The following is a 27,305-nucleotide window of genomic DNA, read 5'->3' on the forward strand; positions in this document are numbered from 1 at the left end:
CACAAGATAAATAAGTCAAGTACCTCTTAAGTTCAGTACTAATAAAGCCAATTTCTTCTATCCTTCATATTCCAGTAATTTCATCTTCCCTTTCTGGGACTCTAGTTGCCTTTGGCAAAGAAAAGAGCTTACATAACTGAAATATATCTGCCTGTCATAAAAACCAGGTTTTAAAATTTTTTACCCACCTGAAAATAAGTATAAAAAGCAATGATTCTGTTATTAGTTGGAGGCTGCATTTGGGAATATGATTGTCCGTATGTCAACCCATCATGGATCCAAACACCACCCAGAAACCAGAATGACCTGGTCCATAGACCCAGCTACATGCTCCTGGTGGCAGATATGACCCCATGGTGTCAGTGATGGACAGTTAGAAGCCAGCAACCTTGAGGTCTGATAACTCACTCCCTCCCCCCCCCCCTTTTATGGAGCACACTTCTGCATAAAATGGCCTTCTCAGGATCTATCCCCAGGGAAAAAATGTGATGGCTAGAATGTTGGGTACCCTCAGCAATTGTATTTTCACAGTAATTGTTTCCTTTATATTCCACTAACAACTAACAACTCAGCATTCTGGCTGGAAGTCTCAAGTTCAATACACTAAGAATCCGGTTTCTGTGCCCACAAGGCATAAAGCCAGGTCCTAGACCAGGAGCAAGTGACTCAAACCCTGTTGATCAATCAAGAGGCCTCTAAGGGACACACCAGGAGGCCTTCTTTCCTAGTTGTACCCCTTTTTCTCCCCCCGTCAGTCTTCAAGCTGGAGAAATTGATGCTTTAAAATCAACGAATCCCTTTTGAAGTTCTTCCTCTTCTGAAGAATAAAATCAGATGAAATTTTTATAAAATATAATTGACAGGTTTATTAATGAGTGTAACAAATATTGGGTACTAATTATAAGCAAAGCACTACGCTAGGTGTGGTGGAGAATCCCAGGCTGAACAGGATAGGATGTCGGCACCCCCGGGGCTTGCGGTCCAGGAGAGGTGATACAGACACAGTAACTCTCTAAAGAGACAAAGCATCCTAACCGCTGTATTGGAAGCATAAACTACACTGTATGGAGAAAGGAAAGTTTAATTGTAATGAGAGGCTTAGAAAAGAAGTGAAGATGTGGGGTCTGAGCTAACTCCACAAGCTACTCCGGGGAGAACTGCAATTCAGGCAAAGGAAGGCTTGGCTCAGAAGTGTCAGGAACAGCCTCCATGTGTCTGAACATCTGGGTCTTGGCTAGTAGGCCGTGAAACTTAAGACCAGTTGGCTGGGCAAGAGCAAGATTGGAAGGACTCTAGGTTCTAAACTGCAGTTTGAGAGTGCAGTGGTGCTTTGCCACATAGGTTAACATGATGAATTAAATCTTAAACCCCTCATAGCTGTAGCTTCTGCTCTCCTCCTGTACGTAAAGATTTATCAATCCAATTACATATCCATAATTATGCAACATATATTATTACATATTATTATGCAATAGTATATAGATCTATATAGACAATAAGGCATCTATCTCATCATCCCTCTTTTTCATTTGGCTTGTTTCTTTTGAACGATTTACTCCACCTAAATTAAACCCTCCAAATTCAAGATCACCCATGCTATGGGCCCCACAAGAACACAAGGCTTCCAGACAGAGGTGGAAAGACGTGTCACCTCTTATGCTGAATTGAGACAAAATGGCAATGGGAGAAATGCCTGGAAGTCTAGACCAGGTAGGCAGTGTTTTCACAGCTACTCAGGGCTGTCTGGCCGCCTCAGGAGAGGGATCGTGCTCAGCCTCGCTAAGCTTCCATCTGCCTGGACTGCACAGATTCCAAGGGCTCTGGGGAAAACCCGTGAAAACCCCGGGAGGCTGGTCCCTGGGCAGTGTCTGCCGCGATCGCAGCAGCGGAGCGCCGGAAGGTCTGGTTCTTCCAGTTGCCCGGGATTCCCAGTTCGAACTCTTCCTGGAAACGCTCTCCTCGCCGCTCATCTTGCGAAACTAGCGGGCCCTCCCTCGGCTCTCCCCGGCCTCTTATACCCGCCAGAGGCGCCACGCGCAGCCCTCGCCGAGCCCTCGCCGAGCCCGCCCGCGCCCCGCAGCTGCGCCCGAGCACGTCTCAGCAGGTGGGTCCGGCCTCGCACCTTGCGCCACCAGCCCCGCTCCCTGCTCGCTTCGACCCGCCCGGGCCCCTGCGTCCCGGACCCCAGTCCCCCGCCAGCTGGCACCCCGCGCCCCGCGCCCCCGCCCCCGCCCCGCCGCGCTCCAGGAGGGGGCGTCCGCGGGCGTCTAGCTCCCCGAGCTCACGGCTCCTCGCCCCGGAGAGCGCGGAGGGTGTGCCTTCCTCTCCGCGCCTCACTTCGGGGTGCGAGCGGTCTTGCGGCGCTCCTGGGGAGGGAGCCTGCAAGGAGGTAGCTTTGGCGAGCTCCGCAGCCCCAGACCCTCCCAAGAGCCGAGATCCGTCCTCAGAGCTGCCACCGCTTCCGTCCTTGACCTCGATATCCGTGTCCTTTCCAGAGACACTTTGACGTGTAATTTATTGTGAAGAATAAATATAGCCTGGTTTCCCTGTTTGTCCAGAGGCAGCTGGATGGTAGTTTTTCGCTCCAGATAGTAATTTAGGAACTTTTTTTTTTTTTTTTTTAGATTTTATTTATTTATTCATGACAGAGAGAGAGAGTGAGAGAGATTGAGACACAGGCAGAGGGAGAAGCAGGCTCCATGCACGGAGCCCGACGTGGGACTCGATCCCAGGACTCCAGGACCACGCCCTGGGCCCAAGGTGGTGCTAAACCGCTGGGCCACTGGGGCTACCCAATAATTTAGGAACTTTTTAAAAAAGATGACTGGTGTGATGAAGATGAATTGGATGGAGGATAGGGGAGGGAAGCTGGAGAATCCTATTCCTAGTTCCAACTAGCAGCTCACCACCTTAGCCTCTGTTTCCTTGTATGTAAAATAAAAGGCTATTGGACCAGATGATCCTCACAGTCCAACACTGTAACAAAGTGAAAGTCCATTACTAAAGATGCTTGCTGGTTTGAAATGCATTGAAAGTCTCATTCATGCAATAAATATAACCAAGCAATTACTTTCTTCATAATAAGCCAATTTTCATTTTCATAGGGCTGCTACTCGGTTGTGGGGCATCTCTTCCCACACAAGTGTCTTAGACTTCTACCACGTTTATCATTCAGAGAATACTCTCAGCTTTCAAAAGCATTCTTCAGCCATGCTATGTGAGAATGTCCTATTCCCTATAAATGGCAGTCATATAAATGTCACTCACATGAAAGAACATTTTTTCTGATCCAGTAGGTGTAATTTTATAAAATGGCACATTTATTTGAAGCAGTAACTTTTTGAGATACAGCCTTTTGCAAGGCCTCGAGTTTTTCAGAATGCTATGATTTAGCACGGAATGAAATTCCACCTGCATGTTTTCTATCTGCATGGCAAACATTGCCAACTCAGAAAACAGGATGAAGCTTTCCTCTATTTATCAGGCTTTGTGGTTGTAAGGTAAATGGTACATGTGTACAGAGAAATTGGGTCATAGCACTTTCTCCACTGGCAACATTTATGGTTCTGCTGAAGTTCACATAGAAGCTTCAGGTTTCAGAAACCAATATGTACAAGACCTGACCCCTAACCTGAGAATAATTTCTAGACTTCTGCCTTGCTTACACTTGCTAACTGCTGTTAGAAGTAACCAAATACATTTTTATATGCCTGTTAATAAATTGAAAACCCTGGGCCTTGAGCCTGCTTCTGAACAGTTTAAAAAAAAAATGGATTCAGATGTCATAGAATTTCAAAATCGAAGCAATCCTGGGCAGTCACTCTGCTCTTCCCTATCTCCTGAAGGACTGCCCCTACTCACTCTACCACTGTTAATGCCATTATTAAAAGGACATAAATTCTCTTATTTTTTTTTTAGTTTTTTCTTTTTTATTTATTTTATTTTCATTCTCCTTTTTTTTTTTTTTAAGATTTTATTTATTTATTCATAGACACAGAGAGAGAGGCAGAGACACAGGCAGAGTGGGAGAGGGAGAAGTAGGCTCCATGCAGGGAGCCCGACGTGGGACTCGATCCCAGGTCTCCAGGTCTCCAGGTCTCCAGGATCACACCCCAGGCTGCAGGCAGCACCAAACCGCTGCACCACCGGGGCTGCCCTCATTCTCCTTTTAAAGTCTCCCAGGTAGCTGATTCTGTAATCACCCTCAGAAATGCAATCTAGTGTTTCATGATCCTCATCCTCTTGTTCTCTTTAGAAGTCATTTGGATCTTTTTGTCAACTGGAATTTAAAAATCATTTCCTTTTAAAAATCTTAAGAAGGCCACAAAGCTACTGACAAAGGTATGTGCCTAATAACCCTTCAAACTTGAAGACTTGCTAGGGTTCCTTATAGCTAGTGTCCTCTGGGTTGTCCTCCAAGAAGGAGGTCATTTGCTAAGTGCGTATCCCCACATCTACCTATAATTCTTACTGTAAGATTCTATGCAGACTATGAATAATGTAGTTTTCTGGGTGGGAGGATTCTTTTGAAGTTGTAGTTACTCCAGAAATAACAGAAATAAGATTTACAAAGACAAGAACTCTGAAGTCACCTATTTGATTCTGTTCTTTGTAAATCCAAAGAAAATCATTCATTAGTTAATGATGAAGACTTTCTGAATAGTTCTGCATGATGTATTAAACCTGTTCAGGATATTTTGAATGACTTGTAGGACATTTCCAAAATGATTTTAATTAACACTTGTTCTATTGTTGAGAAGAAATTAGTCCTGGAAGGAACAAAGCCAAGAAGGTAACTAAAGGATAATTAATGCTTAAAACAATGCATGATCAGAAAACATATTTGGCCTATATACATAAACAATTTGTTCTTCCAAAATCATTAAGAAAAAGAGAACAAAGAATGCTTGTACTGTTTGAAGATCATCTTTCAGAAATGTATCACTACAAAAAGAATGTACTATTCTACTAGAGGAAGTGTTTCCACTCTAACTAGGCAGGATGTTGACATCTTGATCCAAATCCTTCTCCACAATGCCCCAGAAGAGTTTATGATACCATGTGGGAGAGTTCTTACTACGTTGTACTTTGACAGTCAAATATTTCAGAAGACTTGTTTTGAGAGAAATATGGTTTTTTTTAAATGTAGATTGTATGAGCAATCCTAATGTCAGGCTGAAGTAAAGCCCACTTTTCATCTTAAAAGGAAAAAAAAATGTGTGTGAAGGGTAATTTTGAAAAGTTAGGAACTATCATTTTGAAAAAAAAAAAAAAAAAGAAAGAAACCAAAAAGGTAGCAGTACAACTATATATCACACCTCATAGAAGGTTATTAGAATGCAAACTAGGGAGTCTCTTCTGTCTCAGATCCAAATACTGAAGGGAAAAAATGGCATTAAGAACAGAGCAGAAGGCTCCAATCAGGTCTTCAGTGGCAATGGCACCAATGCTGGGAAGATGAGGGAGCAATTAATGGTCCACACTGATTCTGTGTGTTTCATCTATGCCTGCTCTTTTTACAGGGTGTGGAAACAGCTTTGAACACAAATTAAACAATGGCTGAAGCAATTTCGTGCAGACTTTAGTATACTCCTTGTTCTGTTTCCACTTTTTCTAAATTAGTGCCCATTCTCTAATGTGGGGTCTGCTGTGCACATTCCTGTGCTTGGGTCCTTACACAGCAGGTTAGAGCAGTTTGATGATGTGTCTCCATCCTCCCCAAGACTGGAGCACAGCACAGTGCCTAGCACTGAGAATCTGTTCAAAACTTTATTGAAAACATGAAGCCCTACCAAGACATTGATAAACTGATTTTTATTTTTGGAAGATGTGAACTCTTATGGAGGTAGCAGGACATGAGCAGAGGAGCACCCTGCACTGTACAACCTAAGGCTGAAGTGTCCAGATTTCAACTGCTTGCCAATCCAGGAGAAGCATAAGCTTGCTTTGCACTGTATGGTGCATATAAAATAAATAGTGGAAATTATTATAAGGTTTTTTTTTTTTTAAAGAAGGAGGAAATTGCAGGAACCTTGGCATTTTTTCTCATTAACCTTAATTTTAGTAACCTTATTAGGTTGTTACTATACTGGGTAAGTTTCATAAAAAAAAAAATTTGTAACTATAATACTTTGGAGTCTAATTCATTTTAAAGAGTGATACAATACGATTAAGGCATTTAACTGAGGTCATGAAAATTGGAATATTGAATTTTTAAAGGCTTTAATTAGTTTAACTTAAGTAAAGCACGTTAGACCTTCCTTAATACCTGAAAGCATGGCATAAGATATGAAGCTTAGTGAACAGTTCAAAAGAATTAAGTTACAGCAAATCATACTTATACAAAAAAATTATGTTCCCCATTATTTCTTCATAGAAAAGGAAAGGATGTTGGGGAGAAAACAGTTCATAGATTGACAAATGGTTTGGCTCAGTTAATAATGAAAGGTGCCAGTTGCCTCTGGTTTTCCCAGACTGCAGTCCCCAATTGTGCATTCTTGAGGCATACCTGGAAAATGGAAAGATATACGTTTGGGGAGAGTGGTACAGCAAGAGGCCCCCACCTCTATCTCCTTGAGGGAAGCAAGAGTCTAAAAGTATCAGATTTATAGGCAGCATTGTGTTAATTCCATGTTTGGGGCAGACAGTGTGTAGGCCCTTTCCTGGTCAAGAGGGAGCCACACAGACCCCATCTGCATTAGAGTGTAGGGGCCCTCTGAGAAGGGAGGCCCCTAGGGAAAGAGATTTAGGCCTAAATTGCAGGTAGGACTGGAAAAGTGTTTCACCCTATCAGCCAAATTATTTTCCCATTTCCATGATCACATGCCATTCTTGAGGAGAAGGGATGAGTGGAAGAGAAACAGCCGGTGGGGTGCTGGTAAATGACTAAGAAAAAAAAGTCCCAATTGCTAGCATTTGCTGGTTTTCATGGGGGAAAACTCTCACCATGGCTGATTTCAAGCCCTCATCTGGTAGGCCAGCTCTAGCCATACCATTGAAATGAGCTGAGGTTGAAAACCAAGGAATTTAAAATAGGGAGCATCTCATTAAAAAATATTTATCAACCAGGACCTCTCTCAAACTTGTCTATCACAGGCTAACACAAAGAAGGGGGAAGGAGTTAGTTTCAAGAGCACTTTGTTCCCTGGGGTAAGACATGGAGCAGCTGCAAGGCCAGGTCTTGCCCTCAAGCTCAAGCTCATCAGTTTTGGCAAACATTAGAGGCCCAGTGGCCACTGGGGATTCCTTGCCTCTGGGAGCCAGCTTAGAAAGAAGAAAATGATACCCAAAAGATGGAGACTATTTTCCCAAGAATCTGTAAATCACCCCCAGGAGATTTCTTTTTTTCTTTTCTTTGCTTTCTTTCTTTTTTTTTTTTTTTAAGATTTATTTATTTATTTGAGAGAGAGAAAACATGTGTGCTGAAGAGCAGGAGGTGGAGTGGAAGGAGAGTGAGAGAATCTCAAGGGGACTCATGCTGAGCACAGAGTCTAAGGAGGGGAGGGACCAGCTCGATCTCATAACCCTGAGATCATGACCCAAGTAGAAACCAAGAGTTGGACATTCAATGAACTGAGCCACCCAGGTGCCCCACCCCCAGGAGAGTTCCAAAAAAATGGTAAGAAGATAGGTAACACGAAGCAGAATGGCGTTTCATCAGCAAAGACTTCAGAGTAGGATCAGATTCACATCAAAATTCCTCTACCCCCAAACTAATTTAGCAATTATCAATATTCAGATAATTTAGTGGTCTCAATATGAAGATAAATGACTATTAATAGAAAGCTTACTGAAACAACAAAAAAAAAAAACAAAAAATTTTCATTCAAAATTGAAATGATCAGGGCACCTGGGTGGCTCAGTCTGTTACTCATTGCCTTTGACTCAGGTCATGATCTCTAGGTCCTGGAATCAAGCCCCAAGTAGGGCTCCCTGCTCAGCAGGGAGTCTGCTGTTCTCTCTTTTCCTTCTGCCCTTCACCACCCGCTGGTGGTCTCTCTTGCATGCTCTCTCTCTCTTACTCTCTCAAATAAATCAATAAAGTCTTCAATACAAAAAAAAAATAGAAATTAATAGAAATGATCAAATCTCTTGCTAAAAATCTCTGACCACAGTAATCCTAGAAAAAGCAAAATCCATTAACACTAAATACTAAGTGGGTTGTTGCAATCCCCAAATTATTCAGTAAACAAATGCTCATGTAGTGTGTATAAGCAAAATGCCACCTAATCCATGAGATACAGTTGTTTTTCTGGTGGTGGCAGCCCAGGTTCTGTCCTGATGCTGAATCTTTGGTGAATTACAGATTCGTAAGAAGTTGTTCAGCATTTAGAAGATAAATAGAGGTCAAGGCAAATTAACTCAGACAAGACTGAATTCCTGACCTTGTTGTCATGAGCCCCAGGCTTTAATCAAATGAACTAACCAGCCTAGTCAGTAGATAATGAACCTACATGATAAAATTCTTGGCCAGGGAATCATAACACAATCTTCATCTATCTTGACAGATGAAGCTGAGATTTAAATGAGAAAACATGCATTAAAAAGATTTTTGAATGAACTAGAATTTCACAAAGAACTTAAAAGTAAATCCTTTTTCTTTTAAAGTACAATTAAAATAGGTAACAGAGATCTGCATCTCCTTGCTGTCTTGGTAATTCATTGGTTAGTAATGAAATGTTACTAACAATCATTTGGTTATAGCACAGGCCATAGCTAGTTCTACTTATTAGCAATTCCTGAGGAGGTATATATCCCTCTAGAACATTAATGTGAAGGTTAGATTTAGTTAGGACTTGATCAAACCATAAAAGTTAAGACTACTGTTTCTTTTTGTATTATTCTATTAGCTAGCATAAAAACGAATCACCAGTAAACTTGGTTGCTATGAGATAAATAACATTTTCTTACAATACAATTGCAATAATTTATCAGTTTTTCAGCAACCAACCGGCAGTGGTTTCCTTATTTAGATTAAATGCGTTAAATGCTAGATATGTTAGTCAGTGGCTGTTACTAACAGAGGTACTTCTAACCACAGAGGCTAAAATAAGAAATATACTTTAACTATATTTTCAAATAACATATAGACACTGAAGACTGAATGTCAAAAAATATAATTAGTAAAAGAATCCATTGATTCTAGATGTTACATTTTTCATAAACTGCAATCAGAGGTCTTTTTAAGCCAAAGTCTTCTGATTTTGCTGCAATAATATATACCTGTCAGAAAAGGATATGGGCTTAAATGTAAATATGCTTGCTTTCCCTGAAGAACCTTGATCTCACTAAATACAGAAATACCTCAGTGAAAAAATTGGATGGGTTCACATGTTAGTGGAAGGTTTTAAATTTTTTAAAATAGTTTTTGCTTTCCATTTCTCCCTGGGATATATTAAAACAAATGCTCTAATCACAAAAAGCCTGGCACTGTTGCAGAACTCCCTCCTGCCCCTATGCCTTGTGATAAAAGGAAATATTTGATTGATGGGCTTCAGCTCATTACAAATATGTTGTCAAGTCATGTAGTGCTTTCGGGTTGAAATTCAGAAGGAAAAATAAAACAGAAGGAAGGACTAAAAAAAAAAAAAAAATCCCTGTTTCCAGGCATCAAATTAAAATGACAAATCATGTCACATCTTACAGAGTTTAAAAGTGTTATTTGTGTTCTAACTCCCTGGAAGGGGCTAAGCCAGATCACTGGATTTGTGTGGTACAACATCAGTGGAAGTGTATGCATCCTGTGGGGATACTACCTGCCAAAGAATTCATACTCTTCGATGAGCAATCGTTTCAGAATTCAAAGCTGAATTCTTAAGTGGGAAAAGGGGGAGGATATCTTTAATAATTATTTTATCCAAATGATAAATGAGGTAGTGAATGGCACAATGTGAGAGTTAATATTCAGGAGTACTCTGTTAGATCTGTGGGAGGATTTGATCCGACGAACTTTGTGGCTCATGGAGAACAACTTGTCAAGGTTTCCTTGACAAAGCCTACCCGCAGTCTGACACCAAGCCCTGAGTCTGGCTCCTTTGATTCTCTTCCTTGTGGGTCCTGCACACTCATTCTTGCCTCTGGTTTTCATAAAAATAGGAATTCTAGCCTCTCAGATTCAGCCAATGACTATTTCGTGGAAAAAGTTGTTGTAAGGCAGGTGAAATGTTCCAGCAACCCCTGACAACCTCATCAACACCCTGCTTTCTCTCTGCCTTTTTCTTCCCCACCATCCCTCTCCAAAAAAGACACCCTTATCTTTTTTCATTTGTAGTGGTGCTTAGTCCTGGGTGCTCTTTAGAATTGATTGCTTGTTTGGGTTGGTTTTTGTTGTTGTTGTTTGTATGTTTGTTTTCTTTGTTTGCTTGTTAAAATACAGATGTCTGGGGATGCCTGAGTGGCTCAGCAGTTGAGTGGTTCCCTAAGTCCTCTTCTCCCTCTGCTTATGTCTCTGCTTCTTTCTCTGTGTCTCTCATGAATAAATAAATAAAATCATAAATAAATAAATAAATAAATAAAATCATAAATAAATAAATAAATTAATTAATTAATTACAGATGTCTGGGCTCTTTCTCAGACCAACTGATTCAGAACCTCAGGAGGGTTGTGTCCTAGCATTTAATATCTACCTAGCTGATTTTAATGTGTGAAGAAAACCACTGTAGCAGGCCGTTAGCTGAAAGCTAACAGGCACTAGTTCACAATCTTGGCTCAACAGTAGGATCATCTCGGGGAGCTTTTTTTGGAGAAAAAAAAAATTGCCCAGGCTCTACCCTAGACTTGTTGATTGACTCTCCAGGAGTTTGGTCATCTGTATTTTATGAAAAGTTCTTTGTGTAATAATAATATGCACCAGGGTTGAGAACCCCTGGTTTCTAGTATAATCCTTTGTGGTGGTATTTGCATTTTATAAACCTTAGTTATTCTAAGAAGTTGCTTTGATGGTCAAATAGAAGTCTAGAAAGAGCCAGGAAGACATCTGTCTGTACCACCATCATGGCCTCGTCTTCCTGCATTCCCATCCAAACCAAATTCTCTAAATGGGTCCTTTTTTTTTGTCACTTATACGTCTTTATGATTCCCAGCACACTATTTCTATTACCCAAATTTGTGTGTTGTGATGATAGTTTTGTCTTTATAGTCCTTCTCATGATTACTTCCAAACCTTTTTAAAGAAATATTTTTTGCATTTTCAGTTTGTATAAATATGCAAAATTGGGTAAGCCAAAAAACAAATATAATATTGTGTATAACTAAGATTAAATCTTTATATAAAAGAATTTACCTTAATTTGTATTTTCTATAAATTTCTCAGGATACAAGATATAAGAAGATTCATGAAGGTTAATTTTTCCTTTCAGGTCTATCTGCACCTGAGAAAGAGGGGGAAGATTTTCTTTCCTCTTCCCATTTTTACAAATGATCTTATATTCATAAGTATTCACATATTTTCCTCTTCACTCTGTGAAAACATTAGGGGAATCAAATCGCCCATTTTCTGAAAGAAAGGCAAAAAAGTGCCCACCTTTTAGAAGTGGCCTGGTTGGATTGTTGATTCCTGTTCTCACTAAGAGGAATAAGGAATAGGATCTCTTCCAGGGCAAAAAGAGGGGGGAAAAGTCAGTTAGCCTTTGGCTGCTGATACACAAGGGACTTTAAATTTTTATTTTGATGTATTTTCCAAATGACAGCTATGCATATACAGAAATATACTGCTTAGGATGAAAAGAAGTCCATTATACAACTTTAGATTTGTATCTATTTATCAGATAACCGTACATTGCTATTATGCTTTAACATAAATTAATATCGTTATACAAACTGTAATTATCTCCTAAATAAACAAAATAGGTTGTGTTGTATTTTTAGAATATGCCAAAATCAGTGATTTGTTGGAGTATAAGCAGTTAAAATATACAATTGTTTATAGCTATGGACAAGATTATCCTAAAACTTACATTGAAAGGCAAAGGAACTAGAATATCTGAAACAATTCTGAAAATTAAAAAAAAAAAAAGTGGGAAGATTCAGTCTACCTAATTTTAAGGCATCAAAGCTACTTAGAATTGGCAGAAGGCAGATGCATAGATCAATAGAACAGAATAGAGAGGCCAGAAATAGAGCCACACGTGTGCAGGCAACTGATTTTTGACAAAGGTACAAAAGCAATTCAATGAAAGAAGGATGGCCTTTTAAATAACAGGTAGGGAAGCAATTAGATATTCATAGGCAAAAAAATAAATAAACTTGGCTTAAACCTCAGACTTTATATAAAAATTAACTCAAAATGGATAATGGATTTAAATGTGAAATATAAAACTATCAAGCTTTGAGGAGAAAATATTCAGGACCAAAGTTTAAGTGAGGAATTCCTATATATGACATGAAAAGCACAATCCATAAAAGAAAAAAAGCAATATATTAAATTTAATCAAAATTTAAAACTTCTGCTATATCAATAACCCTGCTAGGATGATGACAAAACAAGCCACAGAGTGGGATGAAATATTTGAAGACCACATATCTGACAAATAATTCATATCTAGAATATATAAAAATTCAACAGCTAAAACATAAAAATCTGACTGGAAGATGGTATAAGGTGAGATGACTTTTCACCAAATGGCCTATAGGTCAAAAATAAGCAAATGAAGTCCATACAGTGGACCACTACTGAACAATAAAAAAGAACCTACTGATACACATACCAAAGTGGATAGACCTCAAGGGCATTATGTGAAATGGGAAAAAAAAAGCCATTATGAAAAGATCACATTTGGTGTGATTTCATTTATAAAACATTTCAAAAAAAATAAAAAATAAAAAATAAATAAAACATTTCAAAAATGACAAAATTAGAGATTTAAAGAACAGATGCATGGTTTCCAAGGGTTAGGAGTGCAGGGAAGAGGGCAAGTACAACAATCACAGGGTAGTGCTGGAATAGCTCTGTATCCTGATTAACCTCAGTGGATCCACGAATTACCTATGGGATAAAATGACATATGCACACATTACACCAATGTCAATATCCCAGTTTTGATACTGCACTATAGCTATGTACAGTGCAACCAGTAGAGCAAATGAAGGATGCACAGGAACCTCTTGTACTAGCTTTAGGACTTCCTGCGAGTCTATAACCATTTCTTTTTTTTTTTTTTCTATAACCATTTCAAATAAAATTATTCTATCATTAATAGCATTGATTTGTTAAGTGTAAACATTTTAAAAATGCAAGTTTTGTTATCTCATTTGGACATTTCCATGTTTTTAATATGCTAGAATCCTCTTAAATTGGAAATAGCCAGGGCCTCCCTAATCTCTGACCTCTGGGGGTGGTGATAGAAGTAAAATGCAAAAGCCAGACAAGCCCTAGGATCCTTATGGGACATCTAGTTGGAATATCCCAAAGAATGCCACCTCAGGTTCCCCAAGCCTGGGGTGGGATCTGCAGACCAAGGGAGACGACAGGCAAGACTCTACATGAGCCACACCTGGTTCCCCGTCTAATGCCATACACACACAGACACGCACACATGATTCTCTGGCAGCTGCTACCATGGCTTCAAAGTCATCTTCAACCCTTTGCATCTGCACTATTGATTACCAATCTCTTAATCTATATGAACATCCAGTAGGATCACTTTACCTGTCTTGGCCCTGGTCTCCAGGAGCCTCTGTGGGAGATGCTTCCATAGGAGACAAAAATCAGTCCTGGAGCTTTTCCAATCTAGGGGGTATTCCTGTTGTGTTTTCTGTTACACAGAACTGAGATTTGTAAAAAGCAGAAGGAAAAAGAAATCACCATGCTATGTTTTAACTATCTTAATTCTTCTTCCCCTTAATAACTCTGCTCCCTGTGTACCACCTTTCTTATTTTCTTTATTCCTTCCTCCTACATCTAAGAGTAAACTAGGATTACGAAACTTTTTTTAAGTCGTTGCATATGAAATCTTACTACCTCCATTAATCCATGTTTACAAATGGGAGCAATTTTGAGTTATAAATAGTCAGAAATAGGCATAACTTCCTTTTTTACATAGTACTTACTGTAAAACATACCCTCAACTTGATCTCCCTTGTGGTTTAGATTATGCATACATCTCATTTTTATGAACTCCTTTTATTAGAATTTTTTCCAAGAGTTCAGGGTGAAATTCTTCCAAAGAATTACTAACTTTTTATTTTTCACATGTTATTCCATCATCCCAGTTATGGAAACCTGAGGTCCAATCATTTTTCTTTTTCCAGAAAAATAAATTATCAAAAAGTTGTATTATCCTGGGTTGATTTGCAAGTAGAGCCTGTGACAAAGGTTTGCATGCAGATAGTTTACCAGGGAAGTGATTCCAAGGAGCAGGAGTGAGGACAAGAAGCATAAATCAGGAACATGAGAAAGATCGTGGGAAAAAACATTAAGTAGGCCACTACTACAGAGGAGTTGTGCTCAATTCACTGGGACTTTCTGAGGAGCCTTATAAAATGTGTCAGAACTGAGTGCCAGACGATGAAAGGGTAAGCATTTATCCTTGGAGTCCCATCCCCCATTGGTCAATGCTGGCCCCATGGGTCATACATGTGTGAAAGTTAAGCAGAAGTAGGTATCAGAGAAGCCTTGGGACAAGAATCAAGAGATACAAGATGTGGGTCCCCAAAGCGAGTCTTTTTGTTGGGCAGAGGGAGTTCAGCAGAGCTCCATTACTGCCCAGTAACTGGAAGTAAAACCAGGAGGATGTGGAGAGGAGGAGCTCAAGATGTGGTCAACACAATTATCAACGTTAGAACTTCTATAACTTGATAAGGAGTAATTAATTGCCCAATGGAATGACTGTATTTCTTTTTTAAGTCAGTAAGTGATATTTTATTTTATATCTTCCTACTGTCTTTGTATCTCCAGTTTGTCCAGTGATAACTCTGAAAATTTAAGAAAGTAAAAATAATTTCAATGGTTGGTAACAGTCCAAGTGTGTTTACACTGGATTGCCAACCTGCATTTTAAGAGGGAAATATTAAAATGAGTAAGAATTACAAATGAGAGAAATTCACTCTTGAGCTGTTTATACATCTGTGTTTTGATAAACTTGTATGTTCTAAAGCCGTTTCATATAAGATTTTATTTATAAGCAGTAAGTGGGGAAAGCAGAAATTTCTTAAGAATTATTGAATACTATTTCAGATAAATTTTAAATATTTCCAATAATCAGTTATAGAAGCACAATTAACCCTTAATTTATAGAATTTGTATAAAGGTTATATTAATTAGGTAATTAATAGATTGGAAAATTAGAAAATCACTAGATACTTGAATAATCTATTAATGATAGCCAATTTACTGAGTACTTACTATGTCTCAAGAACTGTTTTAAGATACATTAATCCATGGGGCAACTGGGTGGCTCAGTCGGTTAAGTGATTGACTTGATTTCAGGTCAGGTCATGTATGACCTCAGAGTTGTAAGATCGAGCTCCACATGGGACTCTGTGTTGGACATGGATCCTGCTTGGGATTCTCTCCTCTCCCCCTTTTCTCTTTCTCTATTCTCTCTCCCTCTCTCTCTTAGAAACAAAACAAAACAAACATTATTTCATCTAATTCTCACAGTCACCAAAGTAGGTACTATCAATCTCTCATTTGAACGATGATGAAACTAAAAAAAAAAAAAAAAAAAAAAAAAAAAAGATGATGAAACTGAGACACCAAGAGTTTGAGTAATTTACTCAAGCTGATAGTGCTAGTAAGAGCTGGACTCCCCCCCCCCCCAAAAAAAAAGAGCTCTTTGGTTGATATCTCCATTAAAATAAAGTTTATGACAGGTTGGAATAAATTAAGGTAGTTGCCAAATTGTCAAAATAGTCTGGAATCACTCTCTCTTTGCATTAATTAAAATGATCCAAGTGAGAATATGTCAATAAAGATATCATCCATCTCATTACAGGACACTGGTAACTTTATCAAATCTGTATTTTGCTTGCAAATGTTCATCTGATTATGAGAGAGAAAAATAACATAGGAGGGGAAAAAAGATTCAATAAAAGGTGAGGGGATAGCTTGCCAACTGACATTCTTTGAACACATTCACAATAATCAAGGCTTCATTCACCAGTATGAGAGATTTAAGTTATAACAAGCAGGTGTTAACCGATTAGCAGCTAACCAATATAATATAAATTGCTAAACTGGTTTGTGTTTGCAGATGCTACTAAGAATTTCTCAACAGCTCAGCTATGTTTCCATATGAAAGGCCACGTATCATCATCAGGTGCTTCTCCACATGTGCTCATGCCTTTCTCTGACATAGTTCAAGATATCACTCACCAGCTAGTTTTAAAAGTGAGTTAGTTGTGGTGATTAATTCAATTATTCAAAGAGTTCCTGTGGAAGTGCAGGAAAGTCTTGTATTTCTTGTTCATTTCTTCCATGACTTCTGAATACTTGAAAGCTCTAAATGATCTGCTTGTGATACAGGGACACATCTTTGCATAAACTCAGGTAAGAATATGGGTGTTTTCCATAGGCTACGAAGGAAAGGGCAAATTTCTGAAATCCCATTAAAAATGTGCAAGCTTCATCTGCTCTACAATCGGCATGAAATCCACCATGGAAGAATTGAATAGTGGGACACCTGGGTGGCTCAGCTGTTAAGCGTCTGCCTTCAGCCAGGGTGTGATCCTGGGGCCCTGGAATTGAGTCCTATTTCGGGCTCCCTGCATGGAGCCTGCTTTTCCCTCAGTCGTTCTCTCTCTCTCTCTCTTTCTCTCATGAATAAATAAATAAAAGCTTTAAAAAAAAAAAAGAATTGAATAGTGACTACATCTAGTTTAAAATTCCACAGCAAATTCACTGAGGATTACTTTAAACCCATTTGGGTGAAAGAAGCAATGTCTTCACAACACCCTCCCAACTTCTTTTCTCCTTTATTCTTCCTAGGGGCTACACTTTAATCATTCAACTTCCTCTTCATTATGTGCCCACACTGTGCCTGGCACACGAAGCAAACAGTTATTTCCAACATCTACATTCCACCTTTTTAATATCATTCAACAAATTTTTTCAAGTGCCTAGTCTGTCATAGTCAGTGCTCTTGTTAACACTGGGGATACATTACTGAACAAAAGAGACAGGAAAGAAAAAGAAAGAAGAAAGGAAGGAAGGAAGGAAGGAAGGAAGGAAGGAAGGAAGGAAGGAAGGAAGGAAGGAAGGAAGGAAGGAAGGAAAAAGAAAGAGAAAGAAAGAAAGAAAGAAAGAAAGAAAGAAAGAAAGAAAGAAAGAAAGAGAAAGAAAGAGAGAGAGAGAAAGAAAGAAAGAAAGAAAAGAAAGAAAGAAGAAAGATGAAAGAAAAATTTAAAGTAAATAATAAATGTTATTTAAAATAAAGTTTTTGAGAAAAATTCATTACTGAAAGAAAAAATAATATACTTCAGGACAACCTAGATTATTCTATTGGACCATAGGAACTTTTAAAACATTTACTTGGTTTGTTTTTAATTTAAATTTCAAAAACTTTAAAAAAGTAACTCACATGCTTTATAACAGTATTTCTATTTAATTTTATCTTGCATTTCTTTTATTTTGGATATGATTAAGATTTTTTTACTATTGTTGCATCACCTTAGGATGAAAGTTATATTCTTTGTCCAATTTTCTAATGGGCAATCTTTTTTTATCTGTAGGAATTAAAAATATTTTTTAGTTTGTTGATCTTCTGACTTTGCTTACAGTGGTTTCTGCTTTGCAGGTATTTGTTTTTATGAAATCACATTTTTTATGTAATATAAATGACAATTTTTACTTTTAAGTTAGATACTACATTTAGGTTGAGAGACATACTTTGTATTTTTATTTAGCCCTTTATTCTTTCATGGTTTCAGGGATCTGTGATATAGGAAAGAGGCTTTTCTTCCCTCAAGTTATAAAAGAATTCTACATGGTTCCTTCTACTTTTATTGTAGTTCTACTTAAAATAGGAAGGTAGATAGATGATAGATAGATAGATAGATAGATAGATAGATAGATAGATAGATAGATAATTTAAATCGTTAATATATTTCAAATTTTCCTTGTACCAGGAATATGAGGTATAGATTCAACCTTTTCTTCCAATTGGCTATTTAGCTGTCCCAATCAATATTTGCTACTGAATAATCAACCTTTTTCTCACTGACTTGAGATGACATCTTTATCATATGTGCTTAGGTCAGTTTCTATATTTTTTACTCTATTTCACTAAACATTTTCTATTCCTGTGATAACACCATATTATTTCATTATTTTAGGTTTATAATATTTAGATATTAAATATTTAATATTTAATAGAACTATCCCCTATTCAGTACTTTCTTGTTCAGAATTTAGAGATTAAATTCAGGAAAATTGGTATTTGCATAAAACTGAGCCTGCCCATCCAGGAACATGCTGTACCTTTCCATTTACATAAATCTTCTCTGGGTAGAATTTTATATTTCTTTTCATGTAGACCATGTATCTGTCTTGTTATCTTGTTAAGTTTATTCCTAAATATTTTCTCTATTTTGTTGCAGCTTTAAGTAGGGCCCTTTCTTCTATTAAATCTTCAAACCAATTTTTTAATATATGAAAAATATTGATATTAATTGGGTTCCTAAACAAGATGTTGGGTTGACTCTATATGTATGGTACCTTTTCAGTTGACTTTTTCCAGTTTTGCGAAACTAGTTTCATCACTCACAACTCCTTTTGAGTTTCTATACTTGGAATTTCTTTCTCTGGTCAGTTATGTTAGCTAGAATTTCCAAACAATACTAACTAACGTGGTTAAAGCAGACATGTTTGTTTGACTAATGACTTTTCCGGGAGTGTTTCTAATAATTTTTTTTGGTAATTATTTTTTAAGTTAGATACTAGATTTTAGGTTGAGAAAGATACTTTGTATGTTAAGGAAATACCTATCTGTTCCTTTTTAACTATAAGTCAAAAATAAATGTCAAATTTTAACACATGCCCATACAGCATCCATAAATATGACTATGTTTTTCTCCTTACGTCTTCTAAATATGGTAAGCTATATTAGTAGATTTTCTAATATTGAATTTACAGAATTCATCTTTACACTCCTAAAATAATCTGCATTTGATCAATGTACATTTTCTCTTAACAGTGCTGGATTCTGTTTGCTAATGTCTTATTTAGGATTTTCTGTATCATGAAACATAAGTAAATTGCTCTACAATTTCCTTACTAGTGAATTCTTTGTTAGATTTTGCTCTGAGAACTCTTCTAACTGTTAAGTATTGGACAAACACAGTATCATTGCAACACATGTCCATATAACTTTAAAGCATCTGCCAATAAGTGTCCTGGTTTTTCATTGCATCTCTTTATACAACAAAAGAAGTTTTTGACCAGTGATTTTGTTCAATAAGACACATATGAGAATATATATGACAATAATTGTTCCATGTTGAGCTTTCATATTTGTTTCCCATTTCTGTTATTATCTTTCAGTTATGGAAAAAACTTCTACAGATGCATTTCCTTCTACTATATATTCTTCAGAAAAGCAAGAGACTGTATGCATTTTTGGAACTGGAGATTTTGGAAGATCACTAGCATTTAAAATGCTCCAGTGTAATTATTCTATTGTTTTTGGAAGTAGAAATCCCCAGAAGTCCAGTCTGCTGCCCCATGGTGCAGAGATCTTCAGCTATTCAGAAGCAGCCCAGAAATCGGACATCATAATCATAGCAGTCCACAGAGAGCATTATGATTTTCTCAAGGAACTAACTGAGGTGTTCAAAGGAAAAATACTGGTTGACATCAGCAACAACCTCAAAATCAATCAGTATCCAGAATCTAATGCAGAGTACCTTGCTCATTTGGTGCCAGGAGCCCACATAGTAAAAGCATTTAACACCATCTCAGCCTGGGCTCTCCAGTCTGGAACACTGGATGCAAATCGGCAGGTAAAATTAAAGGATTAAGTTACACTCAATCTTTAAAAAGTGAATGTTGTAATGGGCACTTACCTCAAAGACGCCAACATAGAATTCCAAAATAAAATACACACTCATGTCAGTTTGCTAATACATGCCATGTATAATTTTCTTGGGTTTAACTAAGTAAAACAGTCGATTGTTGTGGTTTATGCCCACTGTCAGCACCCTCAACTTTTAGGTTGATGGAACCCAGTGGTGTCAGGCTCCAGAGGCCTTGTGTAAGTACTAAAAAATAACACAGTTAAATTGTTGATGGATATCCTTTCCATTCCCATTACACTGTATGAAACTGGTTCCATTTATTCACTGAGATTAAGGTAATCCATAGATGATGTAGCACCCACAAATACAGAAGAAAAATCAAACCCTTCACCCTGTGGAGAACCAGGTCCTATTATATCAGGTCAATCTGCTTAAAACCACCCTCAACCTAAACCTTAGTGCTTAAATATCCAGCACACCTGTGCAAGTTTAAAACATGTTGTGTCTACCATCCTTGTTTGAAAAGCATGTCCTTGTTCTGCACAGTGCTTATATAGACTTTCAAGGTAACTATTAACAAAAAATAAGTATTATTTAATTATTTATTAATTAATTATTCTTCACTCAGGTGTTTGTCTGCGGAAATGATAGCCATGCCAAGCAAAGAGTGATGGATATTGTTCGTACTCTTGGGCTTACTCCACTGGATCAAGGATCTCTCATGGCAGCCAAAGAAATTGAAAACTACCCCCTGCAACTATTTCCAATGTGGAAGTTCCCCTTCTATTTGTCTGCTATTCTATGTGTCTTCTTCTTCTTCTACTGTGTTATAAGAGACATAATCTACCCTTATGTTAATAGCAAGAAAGATATCACATTTCGCTTGGCTATTTCCATTCCAAATCGTATCTTTCCGATAGCAGCGCTTACACTGCTTGCCTTGGTTTACCTCCCTGGTGTTATTGCTGCCATTCTGCAACTGTACCGAGGTACAAAATACCGCCGATTCCCAGACTGGCTTGACCACTGGATGCTTTGCAGAAAGCAGCTTGGCTTGGTAGCTCTGGGATTTGCCTTCCTCCATGTCCTCTACACACTTGTGATTCCTATCCGTTATTATGTACGATGGACACTGAAAAACAGAACCATTACCCAGGTAAATCTCTACTCATTTATATTCTCCAGTTCCTTAAATCAAAGAGAAATCTTGCTACATCATATTACACTTCACAATTACAGAAAAATCACTTTCTAAGCATCTTTTTTATTTTTTTACTGTTTTTTTTTAAAGATTTTATTTATTCATTCATGAGAGACACAGAGAGAGAGGGGCAGAGACACAGGCAGAGGGAGAAGCAGGCTCCATGCAGGGAGCCCAATGAGGGACTCAATCACAGGACTCCAGCACCATGCCCTGGGCCGAAGGCAGGTGCTAAACCACTGAGCCGCCCGGGGATCACCACATCTTTATTTTTTTAAAGTAACTAGAGCTACTGTCTGTTTTTGGTTGTTTTCTTTTGTTGTTGTTGTTGATTTGGTTTGGTTTTGGTTTTGGTTTTTTAATGAATTCAGTTGAGATCTTGTACAACTATTGAGAATGAAATTTAGATTTACAAGACTCACTGGAATACTGGCAAACTGACAGATTTGGGGGCTGAGGAAACTTAATAACACCTACTCGAATTCCTTGTGGAGGGGTACAGTCAATAAATGTAAACCAATGTGTTTTCAAACTTCTATTTTTATACATGGGAGTCAAAACCAACCATCTTATAAATAAGGGGGCTGTTCAAACCTGTGTCACAGGAAGGTAAACAAATTCACAAAGGGTGCTTATAACTTCATTAATGTTTGACTCAAGGAGAGCCATCCTCAATAACTAGAAAACTGAACAATTCTGGGCAAATGTCAAATACTATTTTCTGCATAGTCAAAAATTCAGAGAGAATCAGCTTAGAGAGTCTGAAAGCAGTCCCAGAGGAAGTGCTATCCATCCATTCTAGTTTGGAAATAATTGGTTTTGATCAATCTTACTGCATTCTCAAAGTTTATGAGTCAATAACTTATTGATGGTACTTCTGTGGATTTCTCTACATTATTTCCCTGACAAATACATGGGAAGTTCTTGGGTAAGAGTCTCATTTTAAGGGCCTGATTTTTCTCAATCTGTGGTGTGACAGACTTGATGCTATATTACGACACAAATAAACATGAAAGAACCCAAGCTTCCTGTGTATGAATAATCAGCATGTAAGGCAAGAGAATCCTTGGTATAATCATTTGAGAACATCAAGTTTTGCTTGGGGAACAAAAAGCCATATAGTAAAGAAGGTTTAAGTAAATGCTTACTTTGTTTTCAAATTTATGGGGTCAATTAAAACTTTCTACACAACTCCTGGAGTCAACTATTATAATAAAGTCCCAGCAGAACCAATTACTTTTCCTACCAAGAAATATCACTTCCAAGTATATTTTTCTCTTCAGTTATTTTCAAGTGATTATTAAGAAATACATACAATTTATCTTGAGCAAATATACCATGCAGAGGTATTTTTCAGTCCCCTTAGAAGTTTGGGCAGTTTGTAAAAAAATGTAATTTTTTAAAATTACTTATAATTTTTCTTAGGCAACAGCCAAGACACAAGATCTATTTAGCACTTCTACTGCCTGGCTTAGTGATTCCTACGTAGCTTTGGGAATCCTTGGATTTTTCCTGTTTGTACTCCTGGGAATCACTTCTTTGCCATCAGTTAGCAATATGGTCAACTGGAGAGAGTTCCGATTTGTACAGGTAAGGGCTTCAAGACTTAATCTCCTTTATATTGCACAAGTCCAGCTTAACAAATATTTTCATTTTTCTCTCATACCACGCATAGATTTTCATTTTGCTCCTTCACTTCCCTAGCAATGTCACAAAAATAGCAAGTGAACCAAGTTCAAGTGAGAAAATGCTAAACTCTAGCACCAAAAGGCCTAGCATAATAGTTTTGTTTCGTAACTGGGCATCACTTGCCCAGATCACTGCCTACTCCCAGGGCCACAGGTAAGAGTAGCTAGTGAAAAGTACCAACAACTAATAGACTTTGTGCATAGGGTTGTGCTAGGCACAAGGTAAAGGAAACCCAGAGACAAAATTTCTACTTCTGAAAAATCAACCTTAGAATACAGATATATTGATACAAAAAGGCATGTATTAAACTCAAGTTTAAAACCATCAAAGCAAGCTATGTTAGACTGTTATCATACCAGACTCAAGGCCGATCTGTAACAGGGAAAATTGTTTTTTTCCCACATATCAACCACCAGACATGTCTGGCATTTAGTTACTATTCTTATGAACTAATAGTATTCAAAGTGTGTACCTAGAACCCCAGTATCACCTGGGATCTTATTAGAGACACAAATCCCCAGGCTCCACCCAGACCTAATGAATCAGAAACTCTGGAAGTGCGGCCCAACAATGTGTTTTAACAAGCCTTCCAGATTATTCTGATGTAGCTCATTGTTAACCAGTATAAGAGAAAAGACCTTTAGTAACTGAAATTAGATTTGAATTTTATAAAACTATTCAAATTTCAGAAGTCTTGCAGTTTTTCCCCGAGAACAAATACAGTCAACATTTTCTCATGTTAACACCTTTAGTCAAGGCATTAAGACAGAAATAAATGTTGAGCTTTAGAATTTAGGCCAAAACACATAAACAAAAGTAAAGTTTTCTAATTGTTCTTTATTGTGATAGAAACAATCTAGCATCTGCTTTTAGTCAGTAACATAACCTAATGTGGTGCTTCTTGAGGACATATTGTGTCTTATTCACCTTTGGCCTCCAGAAAAGTTGATCAAGGAAAGAGTTTTCCATTGGGGAAGAAGCCAAAGTATATTATTTATTCTAACTCAAAAGAGTTTACTCTTAGCTAAACTTTCCCATCCAGCCAAGTTAAGATAAAACCACCACTTAATCCCCTTCACCTATGTCACCTATCCTGGGAATTAAAAGTACAGCAGAGGGAATATAGTCAATAATATTGTAATAACGTTGTATGGTGATATCTGGTACCTATGCTTATCATGGTGAGCATACAAAATGTATTGTTGAATCAAGCTGTTGGACACCTGAACCTAATACAACATTGTATGCCAACTCTACTTCAAGAATAAAATTTTTTTAAAAAAGATAAAACCACCATATCATTTGTAAGCACAATCTTTTTTTAATGAAATATTTGTCATCCCAAAGGAGGGTTAATGCTTTCTCCAGTACTTAGAAGAGTGTTCTAAATGGTACAGATGTCAAAGGTTTGTGGTTGGTAATAAATATTCTTCATTGGCTTAGAGTGTTTCACTTTAAGTTGTAAATATAGTGTTAATATATATGTATTTTTTCTTTTTTTTATATGTATTTTTTCTTGCTTATATAGTCCAAATTGGGTTACTTGACCCTGATCTTGTGCACAGCCCACACCTTGGTGTACGGCGGAAAGAGGTTCCTCAGTCCTGCAAGTCTCATATGGTATCTTCCTTCAGCCTATGTGATAGCGCTCATCATTCCCTGCACCGTGCTGGTGATCAAGTTTATCCTCATCCTGCCATGTATAGACAAGACCCTTACACGAATCCGCCAGGGCTGGGAGAGGAACTCAAAACCAACATCAGATGGACAATATTTAAAGCAAAGCTCAATTCACCTGGACTCTCAATTATAGTATTGTATATTTAGAGGAGACTATGTAATGCGCACAGCTAAGAAAGAATTTTTCTCCCACTATAGCTTAAAGTTTGTTAACAGAGAAGGAACTGCTGCCTGACTTTTAGAAATTGACAGGAATAGATTGCCATTTAATCTCAGGTTAGTGATGAATCTGTGGAGGTCCCTGCCTCTCTTCTTCCCGGAGGCAGCGGGGCTAAGGTCACAGTTAGCTTTGTGGTTTCACACTAAAAAGTTTTTTTGCTTTGGGCAACATGCATGACCTAATGTCTTGCAAAATCCAGGGGAAATACATGCAACTTCCTTTTCTGGTTCAAGAGCTGAATGCAAAGAAAAAGAAACAGTAAGATGGTGGCCACTGATAAAGGCTTTCTGAGATACATCTGAGAAGGAGGGCCAAATGAAGTAAAAGGAATGAGAATTTTTCTTACTGTTCTTTGTAAGTGAAAGTGATCATAAGTATTGCTATAGTGAATTCTGTAGTTAATGTACTCTTTGATTTTGCTTTTGCCAACATGGATCTGTACTGTGGAGAACTATTTTATAACACCACAAAAATATCACAACTGATTGGAAGTAACCATGGGTTGGATATATGCAAATCTATTATTCTTGTCATAAGATCCTTTCTCTAAAAGGAATAGGTGTAGGGAAAGGTGTACACTGAGTTAAAATTGAGAGATATCTGCTTGGATTTTCTCATTATACAATAAGCAAGGAAGGGCTGATAAAAGCCCTTGCACAAGAAGTTGAAATAAAAAAACCCAGAATTTTAGATAGCAAGCTAAATGAATTTTGTAAAGTTGCACTATACGAGGATTGCATGATTTAGGTATTATGGTATGCTTGGTGAATAGAATATTCCAAATATCATTCAATACTAATCATCTATGAAATGGATTTCTAGTATTAAAAAGTGGCTTCTATAATCAGGGCTTACTATAATTTTAAGCAGTGAAATTAAATGAATAATGAAAGTATAAATTTGACCAATGCATAGATGAAAGAGAATTATGTAAAATCTTAGGGTTAGAGAGGTATGAACAGTAGCTGCAATATGAGACTTGGTTCATTCTCAAATCTTTGCTGGAATGCAGGATGGTTTCCTCCGTCTCTAATGATAGTGCCATTTCCAAGATGACCTTCAGCAGGATTGGCCTTCTTGGCTCATGCATGGAGCTGAAAGGAGCCTCATGTACCCTCTTTCCACAAACTGAAATAAACAAAAGGCTTTGAGATTGGCATTTTTTCTGCCTGCCTTATAAAGGCCATCTATTTTTTCTTTTTTTTCAACTTATCATATCTACATGATGCAAAATGATTAAAGTATATTAAAACATCACCCACCATCTAGGATATTTCTCTATAAAACTTTTTGAAAATAGTTCCATCTACATTCAATTTTACATCCTTCCTTTTTCACTTAATGTATCAGTGGTTTTATTCTCTGACTTACATGATATATGTGTATTATTAGTGGCTGAATTATATTACATCAAATGGGCATTTATTCAACCATTACACTAAACATGTAGGTTATATCTGTTTTTTACTAAAACAAATAACATTTCAGAGAATATCTTAGCACTTATAACTCTTTTCCATTTTTTAAATTATTTCACTAGAATACTTAGCAAGAATTGAGATTACAAAATTAAGGAACTTTTAATATCATTTGATATATATTGCCAAATTATTTCTAAATTAACCTTGTCCATATCATTGGCATTGGATGAAGGCATTGGTTTCATCATACCTTTCATAGATTTTGTCTTTCATATCAGTTCATGTACACTGAGAAGATACACAGAACACATGCTTCATTCATTTATCCATGACCCACCTAAGCAAGGTTACGAAAATCCTGGAAAACTGTGAGCAGACCTGTGGTGTGTGATGCTGACCCTAGAGTATCAAGGGAAAAGACAGAAAATGTTGCTACTCATCTACTCCATTTTGTGCAAAACAGCCATGTAAGTGTCCCAGAGTTGAAGGCTGCTCTTTGTCTAGAGAATGGTTGCTTCAAAATTAAATACTATCCAGGTTGATGTAAAGAAAGCCTCTGGGGTTAACCATGCTTTTTGGTAAAGAGCTTTTACTGGGCCATAGTTTGTCAATAAAATTGAAATGCCACACTGAGGTAAAACCAAGCCTACCTAGAGTAAAACTCTATTTTTATAACCTAGTAAAAATGTTCTGCCTGTGTAGTTAAGAAAAGCCATCCATGAAGCCAGAAGTTGAAGAACACCTCCAGTGGTTTTGGTGTTTTACAGTGCCAAGCCTGACCCTTGGCCTCAACCACAAGGGCTCCAAGCCTCACAATGGACCAGAGAAGCCAATTTCCTCCTCTTGTCCCTCTCCACATCCTTCCTCCCCAAACCACCAAACCAACTTGATTATCCTAACACAGCTGACTCCTCTAGTTTACATTGGGTTGGAAAGAATGAGTTTGGAGTAGATGGAAATAATGAACTGTACAGCTTTTAACAAATCCAAACTGTTCTGCATAAAAATGTTAGACTAAGCTGCACTGTATTCTAGGAAAAGCTTTAAGCTCATAGACCTTTTATTTTTGTATGTTCTCCCCATGTTAAGGGATGACTACTTTTGTAAGTTTGTATTCATTAAATGTTATTTTAAAAATATGTTC

At 37.6% G+C, this 27,305-nt stretch overlaps 1 protein-coding gene and 1 long non-coding RNA gene across 3 annotated transcripts; one reads left to right on the plus strand and one right to left on the minus strand.

Annotated features, from left to right (window-relative positions):
- Positions 1-1,864: 1,864 nt before the first annotated feature.
- STEAP4 (STEAP4 metalloreductase) lies at positions 1,865-27,300 on the plus strand. Of its 2 annotated transcripts, XM_077857093.1 has the most exons (6): positions 1,865-2,104; positions 4,256-4,341; positions 19,478-19,935; positions 20,579-21,106; positions 22,577-22,741; positions 24,369-27,300. In XM_077857093.1, exons 3-6 carry the CDS (start codon positions 19,480-19,482, stop codon positions 24,651-24,653), a joined length of 1,434 nt encoding a protein of 477 aa, XP_077713219.1. In that variant the 5' UTR covers positions 1,865-2,104; positions 4,256-4,341; positions 19,478-19,479; the 3' UTR covers positions 24,654-27,300. The 2 variants fall into 2 exon arrangements, with proteins under 2 accessions (XP_077713219.1, XP_077713220.1); XM_077857094.1 differs by lacking the exon at positions 4,256-4,341.
- On the minus strand, positions 11,651-21,120 carry LOC144288972 (uncharacterized). The gene is made up of 3 exons (XR_013357028.1): positions 20,900-21,120; positions 13,646-13,764; positions 11,651-12,982 (listed from the first exon to the last, which is right to left on the minus strand). It is a non-coding gene; the product is annotated as an uncharacterized LOC144288972 (long non-coding RNA).
- Positions 27,301-27,305: the final 5 nt, after the last annotated feature.

This window comes from Canis aureus, chromosome 18 (genome assembly GCF_053574225.1).
Source record: "Canis aureus isolate CA01 chromosome 18, VMU_Caureus_v.1.0, whole genome shotgun sequence".
Classification (NCBI taxonomy): Eukaryota; Metazoa; Chordata; class Mammalia; order Carnivora; family Canidae; genus Canis; species Canis aureus.

What these genes read in the sequence shown, in the direction of transcription:
- STEAP4 (XM_077857093.1), top strand. Translation starts at nt 19,480, where the DNA reads ATGGAAAAAACTTCTACAGATGCATTTCCTTCTACTATATATTCTTCA. An exon ending in CACTGGATGCAAATCGGCAG is followed by an intron (nt 19,936 to 20,578) that starts GTAAAATTAAAG and finishes TTCTTCACTCAG; the next exon opens with GTGTTTGTCTGCGGAAATGA. An exon ending in AAAACAGAACCATTACCCAG is followed by an intron (nt 21,107 to 22,576) that starts GTAAATCTCTAC and finishes AATTTTTCTTAG; the next exon opens with GCAACAGCCAAGACACAAGA.